General features: G+C 39.0%; 2 protein-coding genes across 2 annotated transcripts; both read right to left on the bottom strand.

Moving 5' to 3' along the window:
* Positions 1–898: 898 nt before the first annotated feature.
* On the bottom strand, positions 899–6,948 carry icmt (isoprenylcysteine carboxyl methyltransferase). Its single transcript, XM_026368574.1, has 5 exons — positions 6,707–6,948; positions 5,452–5,540; positions 3,814–3,983; positions 3,044–3,261; positions 899–2,376 (listed from the first exon to the last, which is right to left on the bottom strand). The coding sequence occupies exons 1-5, from the start codon at positions 6,923–6,925 to the stop codon at positions 2,197–2,199; spliced, it is 876 nt and encodes a 291-aa protein (XP_026224359.1). The 5' UTR covers positions 6,926–6,948; the 3' UTR covers positions 899–2,196.
* Positions 6,949–8,050: 1,102 nt separating this feature from the next.
* On the bottom strand, positions 8,051–22,449 carry rtel1 (regulator of telomere elongation helicase 1). The gene is made up of 33 exons (XM_026368905.1): positions 22,017–22,449; positions 21,075–21,273; positions 20,814–20,907; positions 19,837–19,918; positions 19,570–19,630; positions 19,240–19,315; positions 18,944–19,028; positions 18,789–18,854; positions 18,246–18,402; positions 17,943–17,981; positions 17,760–17,835; positions 16,549–16,646; positions 16,313–16,368; positions 15,917–15,988; positions 15,745–15,826; positions 15,442–15,574; positions 14,593–14,706; positions 14,186–14,226; positions 13,890–13,975; positions 13,732–13,809; positions 13,555–13,632; positions 13,134–13,280; positions 12,923–13,038; positions 12,469–12,592; positions 12,077–12,245; positions 11,845–11,999; positions 11,662–11,757; positions 11,235–11,445; positions 10,856–10,993; positions 10,475–10,600; positions 9,874–10,062; positions 9,659–9,781; positions 8,051–8,567 (listed from the first exon to the last, which is right to left on the bottom strand). Exons 1-33 carry the CDS (start codon positions 22,116–22,118, stop codon positions 8,497–8,499), a joined length of 3,540 nt encoding a protein of 1,179 aa, XP_026224690.1. The 5' UTR covers positions 22,119–22,449; the 3' UTR covers positions 8,051–8,496.
* Between the last annotated feature and the right edge of the window lie 378 nt (positions 22,450–22,827).

Raw genomic sequence — 22,827 nt, 5'->3', positions numbered from 1 at the left:
GGTTCAACTATTATTCATGTTTATTTAAAGGACAAGTTCACAGTTTTTCTAGTGTTTCATAAAACTAATATCAGGTGCATGTGAACCCTGAAAGCTGCTCCTGTTCATTCTGGCTGTGAAGAGATTGTCTCACTTTTAGTGGAAATGAACAGAACCGAATTCTGAAATTAAAGTCAGAACTCAAATAATATTTTTATGGTGGCACTAAACCCCTTCTGTACAAAAGCCAAATTATTACATTAGTACACAAATGATTTTAAAAGTGTACCTAGAGCTGATACGAGGCGTCAGCATCTAATTAAAGCAAAGTTATTATTAACTTTGATTATCAACTGAGACAAGAATGAATCTCAGCGGTCAGGATTTAGTGCAGAGGCTGATAAACAGTCATAAAGATGTAGAATCAACAGTGTCCCAGTACAGACATGTGATACACAGTTAAGACACTAAAACTGCATCAACCAGCTTTTCTCCCATTGTGTTTAAAATGTAAATGTGACACTGGGAAAATAAACAACTCAGTTTCTGCTGGATGTCGCTCGCACTGCGTCACCTGATAGTTGCATGAACCTTTTAAATCTGTCAAGCTCCACAGGGGGTACAGACACAAACAGCAGCACCCGACTGGTGTTTTAAGACAGAAATGAAAAACTGTGAACTCCCCCTTTAAGTTGACCAGTTATGTGAATGTTGTTTGTGTGTGGCGTTCAAGGATTTTCTCTATTTTGTCAACAAACGCCTTAAAAAGACCTAAACCAACAACGCGTCTACTCATTAACATCTGTAAATGCACAACCTGATCAAGCTCGAGTGTCGGTGCCACAGAGCTGCACTGTTGTTCAGACATAAGAGTGAAGTACGAAATGTGACCAGTGTTTTTTAAAACAGTAAATTTCAGAGGCTGTAGTGGAGAGTTTAACGTATGGTTCTGGATTCCCAGATGTAACAGTGAGTAGATGCAATGTTGGTTTTTACTCTTCTAGGATCTGTTGTAATAAAAATATGGAAAAAAACAAAAAACAAAATAAAAATCATCTTTAAGCTGTTTTTCCTTATTTAACTTGTTTTCTTATTATTTAGGTCTAAGAATCTGTTTTCGCATGTAAATGGTGAAAATTGTAATAGAATCTTTAATGTGACCAGATTCTGTTTAAACTGATGCTGTTGTAGCCTCAGTGCAGATTAAGGTAGTGGATCTCAGACCACCGTCAGCCTTACACCACCTGTACATGTGGGAGCAATATCCTCCATAGTCTCTAAACCCTGATAGAAACCTACAGTTGTGTATCTATTTTATTTAGACCATTATAAGTAAATTATTAAAAATAAATATTTAAATAAAACTATTTATGTCTACTGTTCCCTTCATTACTGTTCTATTGAGGGGCTTTTATTTTGAAAAAGTCTTCCAGAAATTGGAACTGAGAGATACGTCTTCACTTCAGAGGATCTCTTCACATTCTTTGAGTTATTCTCTCATTCATATAAAAACTTTAAGCTTGTAAACATAATAATTTTGAACAGAACCTCTAGTGTGTGTAAGACGTTCAACAGGGCGACATAAGTAAAATACAATGTAGGCTACGTATTTATTGAAATTTGACTGTAGCTAAATGAGTGTTGGGTCGGACCTGGTAGTGGATGATATGTAATATTAAAGAACTCGGACTGGGATCATATACAGAGACTATATCAGTAGAATGTAGGTTGGAAATCAGCAAAGTCGCCCTTTTAAAGAATGTGATTGGTTTGGGTATAATGTCGGCAGCTTGTTGAAAATATTGATGAACAAATAAAAAAAAATGTAAAGAACCTGGTGAATTTCCTGCAAAACTCAAACATCTTCAGACATTTTGCAGATAAAAGTCCAGAAAACTGTGATCGTGGGTGAAACACTATGAATGGTCAATGAACATGAACATGAAGACAACAGAAAACATGGAGTGGATGTGTTGTTGGAATACATGTGGTACAGTGGAGGTTGTCTGGTCTTTAACTGGATTTTGGAGGTTGGTAGAAAAACAGCAGCCCAGCTGCCTGCTGCCATCCCAGCTGTCATGGTCTCTGGATCAGAGCCTGGAGCTCTTAGACAGACTCAGGTTTCCCTCTGGAGGGCAGCCGCCATAGCAGACGCCACACACCCACCGGGTCTGACCTGCTTCAGTGCTGTAAGTCTGTAACATCCAGCTCCCGGGACTAGTTGACCCGGATGCCTGAGATGAAGGGCAGCCCGGTGGGAACTTTCCTCTTGTATGCCACATAGTCCTCGGCAAAGAAATGGATGAGGGAGAGTTCCTCCTCCTCGATCCGCTCCCGGAAGAACCGCCAGCTGGCTATCGTGTAGCCCAGAATACACACGGGGTTACACAGCATGATCTGCAACAGTCAGAACAAGTGGGAAATGTGTCTTCACACCCAGAGTACAGCAGGAAGACTACGACCACCTCATCGATCAAATACTTGGAGTCTGAGCACCAACAGTGTTGGAAAAGTTTAGTCTCCAATTCTTTTTTTATTTTTTTATTTTATTTTTATTTTTTTTTTATTTCTGCCACATTTAAAAATAAAGTGGTTCTGACTCTGTTTCGTAGCAAAATGCCTGTGATTACAGTGTCATTTTAGTTTTTACAGTGTTTTTAAAATCACATAACAGCTTCAGAGATTCAGCAATTCACTGACTTAAATTTAAGACTGTAGCCACGAAATGAAGGCAATTTAATAAATATTTATAGATTAAATTTATTATACAATAACTAGTTGGATTCTTATAAAAATCTGAAAATAACTGATGATGTTCTACTATCATCATTAGCTGCACAGATGAGACTTGTACCTTTATGTTACCAAGAGCATCATATTTAACACTTGCTTTTCTTCTGCACTTTAAAAGCTAATTATGGAAAATAAAACAAACTACTTTTACAAAAGGATGAGAAACAAAAATACAACAAACCAACCAGTGTGACAACTATGGGATCTTAAATAAATATCATTATGATAGAATGACGTGAGCGCTGGGCTCAGTGGTGCTGACGTAGCTCACCTGTGTTCCTATGCTCCAGTAGAACCAGCCCACATAGGAGGGGTGTCTGAAGTAGGAGTAGACCCCGCTGGTGACCAGCACGTGGCTCTGGGCCTTCTCATTCTGGACGATGTGGTTGAAGTTGGAGCCGGCGGTCAACATGGCTGCCTTACGCAGCCCCTCGCCGCACAGCACCATGAGCAGACCCACGACGCTCAGCCAGTTCAGCTGCTTCAGCTCTGACGGAAGAGACCGGCTGATAAAATACTGGTGGACAAGTCTCTGCTCCTCTGTGTCAGCAACACTACATCCTGATTTAACTGGTAACAGGTTTTTGAAATTTTCTCTACTTTTGTTTCTCAGCTCACGACTCACTTCCATCTGGTAGTTGCTACATAACACTAGACGCCAGAACAATCTGAGACAAGAACAGATTCTTCCCACACAACATCACACTGATGAACAATTGTTCAGTTGTGTAATATCAGTAACAACCACTGTGCAATAATCCACAAATTATATACGGATCCTTTCTTCACCTACTTTTGTTCCGTTGTCTTTCTACAGCTTTGTTCTGTGCGGTTCTGTGTGTAAGTGCGCGAACACACTTCACCAATAAAGCTCATTTCATTCTATTTTCTACCTCTGAACTTCACTTTTCCCCTCTTACTTGATAAAAACTTGCACCTACTAGATTTAACTTCTTCCTTCTCCGTCACTGAAAACTTTCAGAATCTATGAGAAAATTGTGCAGTTGTGTAACGTGACGATGAAATCGATGAGACACCAACCTGGAACTGTCAGCTTCTCCACTGTGAACTCCACCCATGACGAGGCAGCAGCGAGGGTGTACTCCACGCTGTGGTTGAGCAGGAACGAGTCCAGCGACAGGCTGCGAGGGTTGATGATGGCCGTCACCAGGTACTCAGAGTAATGGAAGAACGACAGGGAGCACAAATACCTGCAGAGATGCAGTATTACTTCACGGATCCAACAGCCACAGACCTTGATTATCAAAAACACTTTCTGCTGTCAAAATAAGGTGTCTGCCTCAGTTCTCTGTGTAGATTTATCAAGGGATTGTCACTATTGTCATTATCATCATAAAATAATAAATCAGGTGGATCTTATACAGGTAACGAGCTGACATTGGCCCTCTCAGCTCGTTACCTGTATAAAAGAGACATGTCCACAGAAGCAATCAATCAATCCAGATTCCAAACTCTTCACCATGGCCAAGACCAAAGAGCTTTCCAAGGATGTCAGGGACAAGATTGTGGACCTACACAAGGCTGGAATGGGCTACAAGACCATCGCCAAGCAGCTGGGTGAGAAGGTGACAACAGTTGGTGCAATTATTCGCAAATGGAAGAAACATAAATTAACTGCCAATCTCCCTTGGTCTGGAGCTCCATGCAAGATCTCACCTCGTGGAGTTTCAATGATAATGAGAACGGTGAGGAATCAGCCAAGAACCACTCGGGAGGAACTTGTCAATGATCTCAAGGCAGCTGGGACCATAGTCACCAAAAAAACAGTTGGTAACACACTACGCCGTGAAGGACTGAAATCCTGCTGTGCCCGCAAGGTCCCCCTGCTCAAGAAAGCCCATCTACAGGCCCGTTTGAAGTTTGCCACTGAACATCTGACTGATTCAGAGGAAGACTGGGTGAAAGTGTTGTGGTCAGATGAGACCAAAATCGAGCTCTTTGGCATCAACTCAACTCGCCGTGTTTGGAGGAGGAGGAATGCTGCCTATGACTCCAAAAACACCATCCCCACTGTCAAATATGGAGATGGAAACATTATGCTTTGGGGGTGTTTTTCTGCCAAGGGGACAGGACAATTGCACCGCATCAAAGGGAGGATGGATGGGGCCATGTACCGTCAAATGTTGGGTGAGAACCTCCTTCCCTCAGTCAGGGCATTGAAAAGGGTCGTGGTTGGGTACTCCAGCATGACAATGATCCAAAACACACGGCTAAGGCAACAAATCACTGGCTCAAGAAGAAGCATATTAAGGTCATGGAGTGGCCTAGTCAGTCTCCAGACCTTAATCCCATAGAAAATCTGTGGTGGGAGCTGAAGGTTCGAGTTGCCAAACATTGGAGAGGATCATATATATAATTGCTTTTTTAAATTTTCTAAACAGCTACACTTCAAAGGTTTGAAAACCATTTCTAATTATGTTAGCACAACAAGGACATTTCTAAGTGACCCCAATCTATAGTGTTTGTGCAGTGAGTGCTGAACATCACAGTTCATTCTGACCTATCTAACTACTTTATTAGTTAGCTGGATACTGTAGTGGTAACATCCCCCTTAAAGTCATTCAATTATGGAGATGATGCTGCTTCTAAAGACATAGCTCTCCTGCATTTCTACATAGCAGCTAACTGGTAACATCTGAACATGCAGGATGCACGTACCAGCCAAAATGTGTCCATGTGGTTTCAGAGAAGCTTATAATTAATCCACAACCAAAAGTAACTCCAAGAAAACAGGCTCTCACAGCAACCTAGAAAGAATCAGAAAGGTCACGTTAACATCAGCGAAGAAACACAAACTCAGTTTCTCGTAGTCATCCCTAAAACCAGCTGAGTAACAGCAAGTCTCAGTGGGCAACACGGCAGAGTCACAACCCAGAAGAGCCCACAAAAGTCATTTAATATATAAAATAAATAAATCAATCAATCAAAACATATATGAAATAAGATCAGATCAGCATGACAAACAGGAGCAGAGACAGTCACTACTATTACTTAGCTAATGCACTAGAACTTAAATCTGAAGTGGTACTACTGACAGGAGTAGAGTACTTCTTTAATGAGTACTCCTACTTTTATTTAAAGATTGACTGTACAGTCCCACTATTTCTGTTTGTCATGTAATTCAAGTTAAAAAGAACCAAGAAGCCATCTTTGAAATAAAGTATAAGTTTTGCCCATTTTATACCCAGGAAACATGTCATGAAGGTAATTCTATAAATAAACCCACACTGTGGATTTTAACATATAACTTTATAAATACTGTTTTTTATATGTGTAGCAACAGTTCTTCACACCAAGATACAGAAAGATAAAACTAATAAACTGATTTTAAATTTGATATTTTGTAATAAGTATCACATTGGTTCTAAGTAATATATTACTTTATCTTTCATTTAGTGACTTATGCCGAATCTCTAACAGGATCCTGGATATTTGTAAAACACCTCAAATCGTGTTAATGAAGTAAATGACATTCATCACAACCCAAAACAACTCTGAAGAGACGGATTTCTGAATCGGGTTCTGTGTCACCTTCTTTCTACTGTGCACCATGAACGTATTTATAAAATGTAATTAATCATATCAAATGACAAGTGGAGGATAAGCCTCTGCAGCTTTACCTGGCTTATGTTTCTATCTTGAGAACATTAACTCCAACTGTCTGGTTCCTCTTTCTCTAATACGATTAACTTAAGGGGAAGCTAATGTTAGCTAGCTAGTTGATTTTAGTTAGCCAACATTAGCAGGACAACTTTAAAGTTTAAATGTCGAATTAAAGTATGTCAGACTACACAAGATTAACGTGAGGTAGATTAAACACTTTACTCCACGACTCCGATAAAATATACGTGGTCTTCACTAAAACTAAGACAAAATGAAACCTGGAAGTTTGCTACCTAGCGTCAGAGCTCACCTTGTAGAGAGGTCCCCTGTAAATGATTAACAAGAGGCCGTTGATCACTGCTACGTGGATACAAATCGCTATTTTCCCGGACGTTTCCGTCAGATAATCAAAGACCCAGTCGAGGTGTCCAAACCAGGTTCTGATCAATGGGATCACAACCACGCTGAGTCCTAAAATAAAGGCTTTTATACTTACTCTTCCTTCTAGCACCAACTTACTGCCTGCCATGTTGGTAGAACTGTGCTGAAGGAACTATCGCGATACCTCAGTGACAACTTCGTGATTTCCATTCGTATGAGATTTAGACAGAAACGGAGAAAAATCAATTTTATTATTTTTATTTATTTAACTCATGAACTGCTAAAAATTAAATAAATACATAGACGGACACGACTAAATTGTGTTAATTCCTATCAGGTAAAATTATAACTTAATAAATGGAATAGAGATAAAGAGTTAAATTATGACTAAATTTAAATTACAAGATACAAGAGTTATCTTACTTAAGTAAATATATGAGAAAAAATTAAAATAAATTAATATAAATAAAGTTTTCCTAAAGTTTCCCAATTTTCTAAATTGAAATATGAGATGCTTCAACTAAAGCTATGAGATAGATTTATGAGACACTAAGCAAAAACTGAGTTTTGATAAAAAGTCAAAATGCTGACTTTCAAACTCAAAATAACGGTGCTATGGTTACTATTAAGTGACTTTGTTAAAGAAACTGATACTTTAAATGTACCATGGATAAAATACAAAAAAAGGTTGTAAGGACATTCGACACTTTGAACATGTTTCAGTTCATGGACAGGTTTAATGCTGTGTTCTCCACTGCTTCTGTAATTAATACCAGAACCCAGAAGTGACAGGAGAAAGTATATATACATCTGATGGATTTCTAATTTACCAGTATAGATACCAGAGTATTTCGATTTCTCTACCTCAGATTTCAACTAAGCAAATATTTTACTATCACTATGTTTCAGAATCTCATTAATAAAAGAAAATGCAGTATAATCTTATGACTTTGATATTCAATGTACTATTCACATTGTATCTTGATTATATTTCTGCAGCAGGTGCATTTAAAACGGACTTTTCTGAGTCACCTTAACTTTCATTGTTGAGTTATATGGTAGGTGTGCATATTCTTTCTATCACCTGATGAAAACAGGCATCGGAAACTGAAAGGGGTCTCAGTGGAGCCTGTAGCTGTGGATGGACAGACAGGACCAGACAGGATCCAGCTGAACAAGCATCTGACCCAGTTGCGTGGTCCAGACCTTTGTTACTGAGCTGGTACGACTGGTGGAGCTACAACAGAAACTTGAAGCGTGTAGATTTCAAGAATTTAATTAGATAAAAATATGTATTTATTCATATAACATTGTCACTTCTCATAATTCTGTATTAACTTAATACAAAACAGGCAGTGCACTTTGTTTTAGATCACAAAGCTCTTCCTTAGCTCAGTCCTTGTCATCAGAAATGAGTGATTCAGTCCAGTGTCTCTCTCCAGATACAGTAAACAGGGTCGTAGTGATGAGACTGTTGCTGTTTTAAGTGTTGTCAGAATTTACAATGTCACCGTTTGTTGAACGTTACTACTGGTTCACTGATTTAGTCTGCAATGCAGGAGTCCACCCCAGCTGTGGTATATCCAGTGTCAGTGTGGACACGACTCAGTGAGATTGAGCCAGAGCGAGTCCAGTTTGTGGTCCTGGCAGCAGTACAGTACAGCACAGTAAGTGATGGAAGGGTTGATGTGCATGCATCATGTTCCTGTAAGTCATGTTCTACTTTCTTTGGCTACTCGAGAAAAAATTTGAAATCTTGCTTTGAGTCTTCAAAGGAGGCGACGGTGAAGCTGAAAAGAAAAAATAAATCACAAATAAAGCAGTTGGAAGATTTAATCCTGTTGTTGTTAATTTTATATAAGATAAACTACAATTGTTTTTGTTGTGCAAGTAAATCTTGACTGTGTCATGTAAATGTGGTAAATGTAAGCTGATAAATCTTGTGGCTTAGATAAATATAGTCTGGTCTTATTTAGGGAGGATTGCTCAGATTTTTACTCTTCAGTGACAGAAGATGCTGCTTCCTGACATTTGTCTCCCCCCCCCCCCACTGTGTCTGAGTCAGAGCAGACCGACAGTGAAGTGAGAGAAAGATGGAAAAAACTAAACAGAGCTCAGCACTTTAATGTGATGGAGAGAGTCATGGAATGTGCACGACATCTGCCATAAACACATGATTATTTTAGTTTCAGGCCACTTTATGCACAGAGCTGCTCGTAATGCTCTAATGTTTTCAGTCTGCTTCTGCTGGATGACGACGTTTCCCCTCAGTGCTCCTCTCTGCATCTTTTATGATCAATACTGTGAGTTCCCTCTGATGGTGACTTTTTAAAAATTTACTTGTCTGTCTAGTCTGCAGTCTTGTCATGCACAAAAAAACTGCCCTTACAAAAAGCTGATTAGAAACTTGTTACACATGTAAAATACTGTGCAAAAGTCTTGTTTTGCAAAAGATATAATGACCATATTTATGTTTATGTCTTAGTCTCCTCCTAGAACAACTAAAAAAATAAAGGAAATACTGCATGTACACAGCATAAAAACAGCTTCTGTTGGCTAAAGGGACAAATGTGGCAAAAACAGGAGTGGAAGACCGGTCAAAATCCGATGAGAGGTTTCTAAGAGTTTCCTCTTTGAGCGACCAGAAGAAGTTCAGCAACAACCTGAATCAGTTTTATCTAAAGAAAATAATTTAATGATGGACATTTGCACAGTGATTTATCAGTGTTTTCCAGCATAAATCTATTTAAGGAATCTGATACAATCTAACAGCAAAAAACATCAGCTACTGCAGAAAGTCAAGCGTTACCAGGTTACTCACAGAAAGTAAGAAACAGAAGCATGTCTCTGTGAAACTATAATACAATGGGATGTCCTTTACCTTGTATTTGCTGGTCTTCACTCACAGCAGCAACACCAGTAGCTGCAGCTGACTGACCTATCAAAGCATCCAACATCTCTTTGTACTGCTTCTTATGCTGCGGGCGAATAAACATCCCGAATCCTTTAAAAAAGAAATGTAGAAGAACAGTGACGGGACGTTCCTGTTCAAGAGATGTAATGAGCAAATATATGTAGTTATTTGGTGGAACTTACTGACAAGGAGGTTAAAGTCCTCATCTCTCTCTGTGAACAAGCTCACCACTGTGGTCACCAGGTTTTCATAGTTGTCCGTCTTCTTGTAGTTGTGAATGGCCTGGAAGAGCTGACCTGATTTTTCTGCTCCCAGAGATTTTTTAACATCTGCCAAAAAAGCAGCGTGGAACTCGTTCTTTGGAGCAGAACCTGATGAGCACGAGATGAGCGTAACAGAATTAATTTCATTAAATTTGTAACGCACTTTGTCTGCACATGTAATAACTAATCTACATTATTCTTCACCAGAGATACAGTCAAACGCAGATAATACGTCATATTTGTTGGTGTTTTTTTGATCTAAACACAATATTTAATAGCTGATAAAACACAAACAGTGATGAACCTTAATGTTTTTGTTAAACTCATTAAATATACAGATTAATTGTAGAAAAAAGTAAGTGAAACAGTGTTTTAATAACTGTTAAAACCTTTGGTAAAGCCTCAAATCAAAAATTTCCTTGCACCACACTTTAATGATTTGATTATGAATCTACAGATGTCCTATATTAAACAATCATTGACATGCAACATCAAAAGTTAAAAGGATGTAACGTTCTACCAGGTTGAGGTTCTTTCAGTCCCTGCAGGTTCAGGTGGTGTCGTCCTCTGTTGAGCTGCTGTGTATTCAGCTGAGAGCAGGTAGACGTCCCACTGGAGGAGGTCAGACTCACAGCAGGCTGTTTGTCTGTAGTTTTAGTAAAACAAAATGTTACAGCTACTGTGCTGTCAAGTTCTTCTCTGTAATGCTGTTAAATTAATCTTAGAATACAGTGAAGCACATGAGTCCTCCATCTTTTGGTTTTTAGAAAAATAAAACTGCAAAGATGGATCTGTTCAACATTTAAAAATAAGAAAATGTAGGTGTGAGTGGACAATGTTACCCAGTCCTGTCAGACACATTTCTAAACCTATAACAAACGATGATGACGATGTTTCATACCAGTCTGCTGCAACAGTGTTTTCTTTTCGTCCTTAGACAGCGAGTGTTCAGGTTTGTAGCCACAGCCCTGCCCCGTCAGCTCCTGGCATTTCTCATCAAACCTCTTTTTGTGATGTGGCCGAACAAACTGGTAGAAGCCTGAGCCCCAGAAAAACAGCATTAGGATCAACCGGTGACAAACTTTACATGGAGAGGCGAGCACTATACTGTACACATCACATCATTATTTGCTTTATATCCTGACTATTTGTGTATTTGTATTTATCTTGATAAACAAAATGTGTTTATCAAACTTGCAACATTTGAATTTCAGACTTCAATTTCAATTACTTCATTTGGTTTGTTCACATTTAGCAGATAGTGTTAATTACACACGTACCGCGCATCAGGTTGTGTGTATTAGTGTCTTCGGTTAAGACGGCTATCTCAGTCAGCAGCACATCCAGGTTGTCGGTCTTCTTGTACGTCTGCAGAGACTGAACGATGCGGTCAAAGTTGACCTGGCTTAGTGACTTCTTCATCTCTGCCAGGAACTTCTTAGCCCTGTTGGCTTTACCTTCCTCTGACACGTCCTCCGACACGCTCATTTTCTGCAACAATCAGGAAGAAAAACACTTATTTAGCTGTGACTTTCATTTGCCAAACTTTGACAGATTTTACTTCATGTACATGACTCTGAGCTATACGTGCACAGCAGCACTGTGGCTGAGATGTGCCGGTGGAGACTATGGCTGCAACAGATGATGAGAGACTATTATACACCACTTCTACTGATATAAAGCATCTCCGTTTGGTGCAGCACGTACCTGTTGTTGGACCAATTTAATTTTACGTTTGCCTCCCCGCAATTCATCATCCATTCTCTTGTCATTCTGAAGACACAGTGTGGACAAACGATGGGCCTTAAAAAGAAAAGAGTTTAAATTAACATAAATAAATATATACTTCTTCTGGAAATCACAGATTAGAAGAAAGACCAAGGATGATACCTTTTCCTCCCCCACAATAGCATCATCCTCTCCACTGCGATGGTCACCCTGCTCCAGAGCATCCAGCAGGTTAGTGGGTTTCCTCTGACTTTCCTGCACCTCACACTCGTACTCAATACAGATTTTGGCCATCCCATTGGCTCCACTCTGCTCATCTAATCACAAAGACCAGACAACAAGTAAAAACCATGAAGGACTTTTGGAAAGTCTGACTTATAGTATTGACACTCACTGAGCCTCCTCCTCTTCAGGCTGGGAATATGGGCATCGAGCATCTTGGCCTTCTGGGCATTGGAGCTTTGAGAGGATGAGTAGGAAGTGAAGCCAGAGGACGGAGTGTCTGGGAAACACACTGTCCCACGGCTCTCTGCTGTTGCAGACTTCTTCTCTACAACAGGCCTCTGGCACATTCAAACACAACCATAGTAAGTGCAAGAAAATTACTGAAAAACAACATAAAATTAGTTTGTACCAAATAAAGGAGGAAGAAGACTTGTAGTTGACATGATTTGCTGGCTGTTCTTGCCAGAAAACCGTCTAACACAGAAGTCTGAGAATTATTAGTACCATGATTTCTAAATCATCAGCATATTTGGAATATGTATGCATGTTATGTGAACATACCATTTTCTGTGCAACCCTGAAGAACTGAGAGACATCACGAACCACATTCCCAAAGCCGTCATACAGGCGCACATAAGGCTTAACCCACGATGGAAGCTGAGCCCGGGCATCAGAGCCTTTAAACCTGAGGGTAAAAACAGATGTATAGAATCTTCTGAGGCTGTGAAGCAGCATTTTAAAGTGTGTAAATTAGATGAGTAATGATATGACTATTATCAGCTAATGGGGCTGCATTACACAGGGGGGGGTGAGGGATTTAGGAGGCATGGATGGTTGTTACCATTTTTTGTGCACCTGAGACATCGGCACAGAGTGGACTACTTGTTTTAGTTTTACTTTTCCTCAGTCACCTGTCTGTGCTTCTAAGTGGAGCAGGTGACTGAGTGGTTCTACATGGAGGCCCAAAGTGTCACATATTCATATGTTGCTGATGACCGAGAGCTGCAAATCCAACCTCTGATCACACAGGAAAATGGCTCCAAAGTCCTCCTTGTGGCGAATGACTCTACCGATGGCCTGGTTCACAGCTCTGAAAGCCTGTTGTCTGTACCACTCCTGCCCAGACAGGTACTGTCCACACACATGGACGACAATAGAGACAAAGATGACAACACCCATCAGATTGAACCACTAACAAAAAAATCAAGCAGTCCTTCGCTCCACACCTTCAGCCCAGGAGTTTTCTTCCGGCACATCTCATCCAAAAACTTCATCTTCAGGATGACTCGAGGGTCCATCTTTGGAGGGAAGGGGAGCCCAGTAATGATGACACCTCGACCGAAGGTATTTGCAAAATCCAGACCCTCGCTTGCCTGACACAGGAAGAAACGTTTAGAAATTCGCAGATACAAGATGAATAAAATTATGGCTCTCAATAGATAATAATATTTAGAGCTTACTGAAATACTGTTATTATAGTATAAGACATCTGGTGGTGAAAATATATGAAAGAAGGTGTTCCAGCTACTAAAAGACACAATAGAATACTATCATACTCGATTCAGGTGCAATAAATATGTATTGTTCTTTATGTTGAGGTGTCATTTTAGGATTTGTTGAGACTCACTGGACTCACATTGACCTCACCTTCCCTCGACACACAGCAAAGAAAGATCCTCCTTTAGATGCTGGATCATTGACTTTGTTGTAATATCCCTCAATAACCTAAAAACAGACAGAAAGAAAAGGTTAATTCTTTCTATTGTTTGTCTAATATAATTTCTAAAGACAGATAAATACAGGCTTTAATAAAAACACCCTCACCTCATTAAAGGTGCCCTTTCCTTTAGGTTCAACAAACATTGGTTTAACGTTCTCAATGCGATCTGCATGTCCGTTAGCCTGGTGAGAGAGACAATTTTACTAACCCCCTTAGGTAAAAGTGTGTGAGTTACCAGTGATTCAGAATAATTTCCACTTACTCTCCAGAACTCCAGGGTTTTTTCCATCAAAGGGAATGAAGGAAAAAACACTAGAAGACCGTGAGGAACCACGCGGCTCAAGTTGGCTGAGGAGAGAACCGATCACAATAGACATAATGAAAAAGGTCAGACTACAAGGAAAAATGAAAATGATAAGAAAAGGCCAATAGGCCTGTTCAAATACGACATGAAGTGAAATAATGTTTTTCAGGTAAATATGTACAAAGATGTGAGCTAGAAAAATAAGTTAGAAACATAGAAGAAATGTGTAAACTTCTCTGTAATTTAAATCTTACCAACAGTGTTGCCTAAAGATGACATGTTTTCTGGAAGAAACCTGTCACAGAAGAAATTTAATTTGATGTAAGTCAAGTAATTTGCAGAAGGTAAAAGCTTCAGCAGAGTTACAAGTTACATCAAGCAGTTATGTCAAAATAAACCAAGCACAGACATTTCTTTGCAAAAAACAGAAAGCTCAAGAAACATAACACAATAAAACATAGATATATCAACAATAATAGATTAAAAACAATAGAAGAACGTCCAGTCATAAGACTTCATTTGTATTTAGCCAGATACATGATACAAAAACACAAAAAGAAATCTTTTGGTTCACATCAAGGAACTGCATGTGTGAATTGTTAATAACCTTTCACATGCTTGTAAAAAAGGTGGAAACTTGTCTGTAGAAAAGGATACTGACCTTCTATCAAAAGCTGAACTTAGCTGCACTCCGTCTGGACCTCGCTCAATGACGCTAACAAAGATCTGATCTCGCTCGATCACATGGCGGTTCTCCAGAGTCACTTGGAATGGTCTATGTCAACATTAGAGACAATATTGGGATCAAGATCAAGTTTACCTGCTGTTAACACAAGAAAATGAATAATCAGAAGCTAAAATATGTTTAAGGAAGCCACAGTTTCAGAAGGACACCTCCCGAATAGTGTAGTGGTAACATCTCCACCCTCCATGTGGGAGAATGGGGTTTGAATCCCAGCTGTGGTCACTACAGAATGTCTTTTCTTGCCATTTATATGCATAACTGACCTTTTACAAGTGTACATGTGCTTGACAAAAAGATTAGAGATGAGATTTAGAAAGTAGCGGTGTGGCGTGGCATGAAACACTGAACACTGAAAATAACGAGGTTACTAAAGTGCATGTAAACACACTGATAAAACAGAAACTATCCAAAGATTATATACTAACAAACCAGGGATATAACAGTTCAGAACTTGATTTTTGTTTCGATTTACTTTATTTTTTTGAGGCAGGGTTTTATTACAGCACCCACAAAAAAACTAAACACTATTGGGTTCTGAGCACTTTTGGGCACTCTGTCCTGTCCCTGAATGCTTTAACAGATATTAATATAAGATTTCTATGAATTTATATCAAATTTGTGGGAGTCAGGGAGCCACTATTAATATGCTGAAGGTAGGAAACTGGTAGAACCATGTTTGTACTGCAGCTCTAATCTATAATATTATATAATCTAAATACTGTATATATGGCATGTGTGTTATAGTAGTAGCAGACGGTAACTTACATCCTCATCTCAGCAGTAAATGAGGACAGAGGTGAGAGGGTACCACTGGTCAAAATGATGCAGCGAACACCTTGATTCACTAAATCCTGCATGCTGAAGCCAGGAGAGAAGCACCAGTAACTCAAAATGTTGCCTACAACATACAAAGAATAGGAAGGTCAGTGAACTAAACCAAAACTGGAATTTGTGAATTAGACATTAACAGGATCCATCATCTGGGTCTGATATTCATAACTAATAATGTGAATATGAATAAAATATATGAATACCATAATCCAGCAGGTCAAAGATTGTGTACCATACCTTGTTTCTTTGATGAAGATGCAGCCCACACATCAGTGCTCTGTTTTTTCTTGTGATAGCTGGTGTCTTTATGGATATGAACCTGAGACAAGCAACACAGATATGATATCTGATGACTGTTACACGTGTGTAAAGATGCAACAATGACTTAAACACATTCATGAACACACACCTTAAAATGAGCTGTGTTGGTCTCCATCTGCTGTTGAGGGTTCTCCTGTGATGGTTCACCACAGAACACCAGCTACAAGAAAAGAAGAACTATTGCTGCTGAAGTAGACTAGGAGGTGACTGATTGTAAACTGCAGATGAGCTAGTATATATGAACAACATCCATTTATTTATTAGATGTAAGGATTCTAAGAAAAGGAAAAGAAAAATAATGCTATACACAACAGCAAAACAGGAAGGAACAAAATATGACATGTTAATCAGTGAGTTTTACTGTTGGATTATGCATTTTTTACCTTTAGAAGAAGCCAGGCTATGTTTCCCACTGTCTCCAGTCTTTATGCTAAACTAAGCAAACTACACAGACAAACGACTACGTGCTTTCCAAGGAACATACCTGTATGATGTCAGACAGCTTCTGTAGTCCACCTGTGTTCAGGAATATACCTGGCTCTGATGAGAAATGTGTCACACAGCTAAAATGTTAATTGTATGTATTAGTTAAAACATGATTTTGAGACAAATTCCTTTTATGTGAAACATACTTGGCCTAAAAGCTGATTCTGATGAAGGAAAATTAGACTATATAACAGTAATCAAAGGAAAAACATTAAGTAATCAGGCCATACTCACGTCCCGCTAAGTATCCACTGATCTGCTCCAGAGCTTCGTAGACATTGGTCTTAGTTTTGTAGGTCAGGTGGGCTCTTTCTAACAGCTCATAGATGAAGCTGAGACAGAGACAAAGACATTTTATTTCATTAAAGTCCATACATTTTCTAAAAGTCTAACGTTAAAAGGAATATAGATGTGCTAAATGTTTGTGTTAAATATTTAGATTTTGTTGATTCTGATTCCAGTTTTAGTTTATTGTTTGTGATGACAGTGACAGAAATAAATACAGTGCAGCAGTAAAGAATTTTCACAGCAAAATATAAAAAAGAAATACATGATGAAAATGCTCTGTGGAAAATTTTAATTATAACATATATTTATTATATAATAATAATTTTGCCATCTACGCTTTGTTTAGGTTTCAGTTTTAGTTGGTTTTGATTTTAAATGAGGCAACGTCGCTCCATGTAAAGACATCTCTTTTATCCATCTGCTCCTCTTTGCTGAAAGTATTATGGTAGAGAGTGGTAGCAGACTTTGTTATGCTCATAGGTTGTGATTAGAATGTTCTTTGGTAAATGGTAAATGTTCTGCACTTATATAGCACTTTTCTACCTAGCTGGTACTCAACGCGCTTTACACTGCGTCTCATTCACCCATTCACACACTCACACACCGATGGCAGAGCTGCTATGCAGCTGACCTGACCGTGGGGGCAACTAGGGGTTCAGTATCTTGCCCAAGGACACTTTGGCATGTGACGTGGTAGCCGGGAATCAAACCACCAATCCTATGATTGGCAGACAACTGCTCTACCTATTGAGCCACAGCCACCCCCTTTGGGAAAAATCTACATAGGGAAATCAGGTTTTTCCCAATCCTAAAACCTGATTATGAAAACCAGGTATGCCGTTAACTCGAAACACGAGAAAGCTCTAAAACTGTAACCTGGCTACTTAATTGCATGTAAATATGCCTGAATACTGACCAATCAGATTAGAATAAAAAAATAGTATTCATAATAATGATAATAGTAATAATCACTGATTATGTACAATAATTTTTATATAATGATAATATAATTATTATTATTATAGTAATTCTTCCACACTTGGTAGTTAGTAACCTGCTTTTAACCAAACATGCATGAATGATCTAACAGACACTTCTGTATTGAAGCTCTCAGTAGGACAGAATCTGACCCATCTACTACCAGACTTTAAACGTACATTCCAGGTTTCGTGATGCCTTTGTCAGCTGGAACATCGTAGGAATCGATGGCAGCTTCCAGATCCAGAAGAATCTCTGTCAAAACAGAAAAAAACTGTTTGGAAGAATCTCATAGAACACTGATAATTATAAATGTGTGACAATCATGGTAAGCACTAAAATAAGATTTACAGAATACTTACGTTTGATTTTAGCAATGCTGGCTATGTCTAGTTTTAAACCTGAAACAAAAAATACACATCATTTTACGTGCGCTCATTCGTTTCTAATGTTTCAGTTAAATACTTTTTCTCCATCTCACAGTTTGACAGTCTGACTCTCACAATCTCCCACTGTGAGAGGTTTGATCAATTAAGAAGGATTTATTACAGGACTGTTACAAACCTACATCAGTTTTAGCTTGGTGTATCTTGTGCCACTGAAATTCCATAAATGAGACCCCACCCCCAATTTGTGTATCCTCAGTGGTTGAGAAAAATTCTGACCAGAGCTGAGTGACTCTACGTTGAAGTCTTCAGTGACAGAATCTCCACGGCTGGCTTCTTTAGCCTGCTCCACCAGTAGCCTGTCCACAGCACTAATGGCTGAGGCTACATCATAAGGAGTCAGGTCAAACGATGTTGATTCTTCACACGTCTTCTCCTGCAGTCAACAGAAACAGCACCTGGTAGGTAATTCTGTTGTTTTTTTTATGAGAACTATGTTCCCACAGGAAGGAACAGTCACGAGTCATACCGAATCTCTAGTCCCATACAGGCACATAATTCTGCAATTTCTGTAAAAGTTCTATAAATTCTATGTCATCTTTTTTATTCCATCACCACCTGAGTTGACTTGGACTGAATTGTAAATGTGCCAGTGGTCTGTTGATCGGTGGCAACTTGTCAAGATACAGTATGCTACCCTAATGCAAACTGAAAGAGACAGCTAGGAAGCACCATCAGGTGGCACAAATTGGCAGAACACCAATCCTTACTCAACATAATCTTACACGTGGTAAATATAGTACTTCCAGGACAGAGTCTTACCACATTATGAGCTTCATCAAAGATGACCACAGCTCCGTTCAGCTCGATGTTGTGCGCTCTGCGGCTCTATGGAGCAAAACACCAGCAATGAGCGGAATGAGCATCATGCTTGTTGTTTTCTTTAGCCATACTTAAACAGAAATAAGTGAGCTCACCTTTGGATCCAGCAGGTAGTTGTACGGCATAAAAACGACGTCTGCTTGCTTATTCAGGGAACGGGAGAGGTAGTAAGGACAGACCCTGGAGGAAAATTTACAACTTTTCATTAAAATGTGCATACAGGAACACACAAAACCTTATCTTAACATATCTGAAGGGTAAACAACACAGAACATAGTGATTAATAATAATAATGACAATATCACTACCGCAACCAAAAATTTAGACTAGAAACTTGCACAATTTTGCAACAGATACTTCACTGGACTGAACATGAACACAAACATCTCACCTCTGCTTGTTCCCAAATTTGACCAAGTCTTCCACATCAAGAATAGAGTTCACCAAGTCTCTGTCAGTGCTCTTTTCTAAAAAAAAGAAAAATTTAAATAAAAGCATTTCACAAAGAGATGTCTGCTGTTGCCAGATATTCTACATGCCTATAGAACCTCCATCTGTTTTCCTTCATTCTTGACTGTGTTTAAGGATACTAATGTTAAAACACTACAAATAAAACACAACAAATCTAAATTACATTTTGCTTGATGGATATTTCATCTTATTCTTAGTCCAGTCCTTGTGTGTTGCCTTTATCTTGTTGATCCAAGTGTTAAACCATTACCTTCAACATTATTGTAGTAGAGACAAGACCTGGTGGAAACTTTTCCTCTGCACATATGAACCTGAAAAACAGGGGACTCCATCAAGCCCACATCAAATTATGTCCAAACTGGTGAAGATTGGTTCAGTACAGTCTTTATGTCTCTAGTACCACAGGTTTTAAAAGAGAAGTATATACTATAAAGTATGCTGGACCAGCACATTTATACAAATGAGGCACATGAAATTCAAATGTGATCTTAAAGCATGTATGTTGTAGTTCGCTTACCTTGACGTGATTGCTCTCCTGACGCATTACTTCCTGGTTGATACACAGCTGCTCTCTTGATCCCAGCACACACACCTTTGGTCTGAATCAGCAGAAACGTACACCGATGTAAGAGTTTACCAAAATTCAATTAAATTTCATTTATATAGCACCAAATCACAACAAAAGTCTCAAGGCACTTAAAAGTGTTTAAGTTTTAAGATCTTACATAATATATCTGTATACAGAATTATATAAAAAAAAAAAAACAACAACCCCACTGAGCAGCACCAGGAGACAGTGGAGAGGTAAAACTCCCTTTAGAGGAAGAAACCTGTAGCAGAACCAGGCTCAGGTTGGGCGGCCATATGCAGTACATGACAACAACATACTGTCAAACTTTTAACATTTAAAACTTGACAAGAATCTTAGTCAGAAACGTACTCTGATGAACCAAACGCTACTAGGTCCTCTCCACGATTCTGGACATGTCCAAAGTCACTCAGGGCTCATATTTATCAAGCACCTTAGAGAAGGAAATCACTTCTAACTGATTCTAAAAATGCGTGCAAAAGAGTGAAGCATTTATTATTCTACTTTTAAAAGTAGAAGTAGGAGCAACTTATCAACACTCAGCCAAAGCTGTGTGCTGATTGTGTGGGCAGAGATTTTTTCTAATACTTAACAAAAGAGAGCTCAGTAAAGATGCTTGATGCCAGAGATCTTGTGCAAAATGCATTTGCTTCAGCAACAAGAAAATGCAGTGATTACAGAAACCACAGTCGCTGCAATTTTATGTTTACTAACAAGAAAGAAGCCGCTTGGCAACTAGGGCTGTGCCGTATCATATCGTTTTATCGTAATGATAAAATATGGACCCCACGTACTGAAATAAAGGATATATTTACTATCTAATATTTCCCAGACCTTGACAGCATGTGTACAAGATAATTCATGTTATTTTTAATCCCGTACAGCTTGGAAACAACATATTTTACCTGTATGAAGTGTTTTTTAACTCGCCGATAACCTGTGCGAGCTGAGAGTGGGTCCTTGATGCGTATATGATCTTGGGAACATCAGTGTAGGAGGCTGCAAGACAATAAGAAAGTAAAATGATTGTATTATATTTCACAGTTATATGAAGCCTCATATAGTTATGTAGACATCAGTCAGTTACAAATGAGTAAATTACAGCTGTTACAGATAAATCAGTGTTTTCAATATTAACTTAACAATGTGCCCTGGGTTGAACATACTTGGGTTGTCACCGTCTGTAGCACCTGCTCCCCAGGATGACAGGGGGGTCTTTGAGAACATCTCCCCCCCGCCGAGCCTCTCCGATATCTTACGAGCAGATATTAAGTCCTTGCAGTTCTCCCTCCAGGCCAAAGTGGCACAAAGCAGGCACAGGGTTTTACCAGTTCCTGTGGGACTCTCCAGAACCCCATTCATCTTCTAAAACACATATGACAACATGCACACCGGTCACATCATCAGCATGTGTTAAATCAAGGTGTGTTTTGGTGGAAGATTATTATGGTAGTGGACACAGAAATTAGATAACCCCAGTTAGTGTTTCTCATGCATTCGCATATATATGCAATGTTTATTACGTTACTAATGTATTTAATTACTTTCCATTACTCAGCTTGCATTCAGTTGACGAAGATTGGCTTCTGTACAATTTAAGGGCGATGCTTGGTCATTTCAAAGTGTGTGTGGTTATGCTGATGGTAGCTCTAGAATCATGAAGGACTATTCTAATAATCTGGATTATAGAATGTTCCATTCACTAGAAGATAAAAAACATTTTAACTAAATTTTGACGGTGCTTGAGAATCAAAACAAAGATGGCCGCCCGTTAACTACCTGCATGGCATAAGTTTTTTTCTTGTATTTTGCAGTGAAAGAAATGTGTTTTCCTCCAGATAGGTAGAACAGTCTTTTCAGATTCGAAAAGTATCGGTAGAAAAACTGTAAGTGTTGTGAAACGTCCTTCTGGGTTTTCCAACCAGCGCAGGTTAATTTACTTTCCCGGAAACACACAGTCAGCTCTAGACGTTGAATGGACGTTAACACATGAGGAGCACCGGACGATGCTAACTTTAAATGTAAACCATGGCAGCTCCGCTGGACGAAGTCCTCCGGCTGTGTATCTTGTTTCCATGTTTGTAGTAACACTGTGTGTTAATACTCACCATCTGCAGACATTCAATCACTTTGCTCATGTAGTCCTTCTGACACTCATACGGAGGAAAAGGGAAATTCACGGTCACATCACGCAGAGTCAGTGAAGCCATTATGTGTATCCTAGCTTAGCAGCACGTAGATTTACAACGACGCACTGACAGTAACTCCACTTAGGTCCAGGTTTAAAGTCAGACACGTTCAAGTTAGTGAACACAAGAGAAGTTAAGAGTTAATTAAGCCTTTTTGCTTTAGCCGCAGCGGCTAATTCCTCAACTCTCATGACGTCAGTTTGGCGCCAGCTCTCCGCGTTCAATCCAACACGCATGCGCAGTGCACACTTGCTGCGTTCAGGTGCCTCTCGACCATAAACAGATCGTTGCGTTCAAATCCTTCACTTCAGTAAAAGTATTAATACTCTGATCTCTAAATTTATAATTTTAAAATTCAAGAAAATCATCAAATCCTATCATGGAAGCTGAAACAGGGATATTTTTGGGATTATCAAAATTTTCTGTATATCAACAAATGTATTATTGTTAAAAGTAGAAAACAGTAATGTTTTATTTGACAAAGCATCATATCATTTCCCAATTTCTTTATAGATGTTGCTTTTTTTTTGTGAAACTCTTGTTTTGCCAAATAACTAAACAGAAAATAGTCTAAATTACAAGTAAATTTGTATTTCAGTACTTTAGTAAATGTACTTCACTAAATTCCACCCTTGCAGCAGAGAGTGAGCTTGATGGATGTAAATGGATCTAAATCCTGATGTGCCTCTTCAAAAGGAAACATCATAGGTGAAATCACCTCTTCCCTTTT

The sequence above is a fragment of the Anabas testudineus genome, chromosome 7 (assembly GCF_900324465.2).
Source record: "Anabas testudineus chromosome 7, fAnaTes1.2, whole genome shotgun sequence".
In the NCBI taxonomy this organism is placed as follows: domain Eukaryota; kingdom Metazoa; phylum Chordata; class Actinopteri; order Anabantiformes; family Anabantidae; genus Anabas; species Anabas testudineus.
This window is presented reverse-complemented; position numbering and strand designations above follow the sequence as displayed.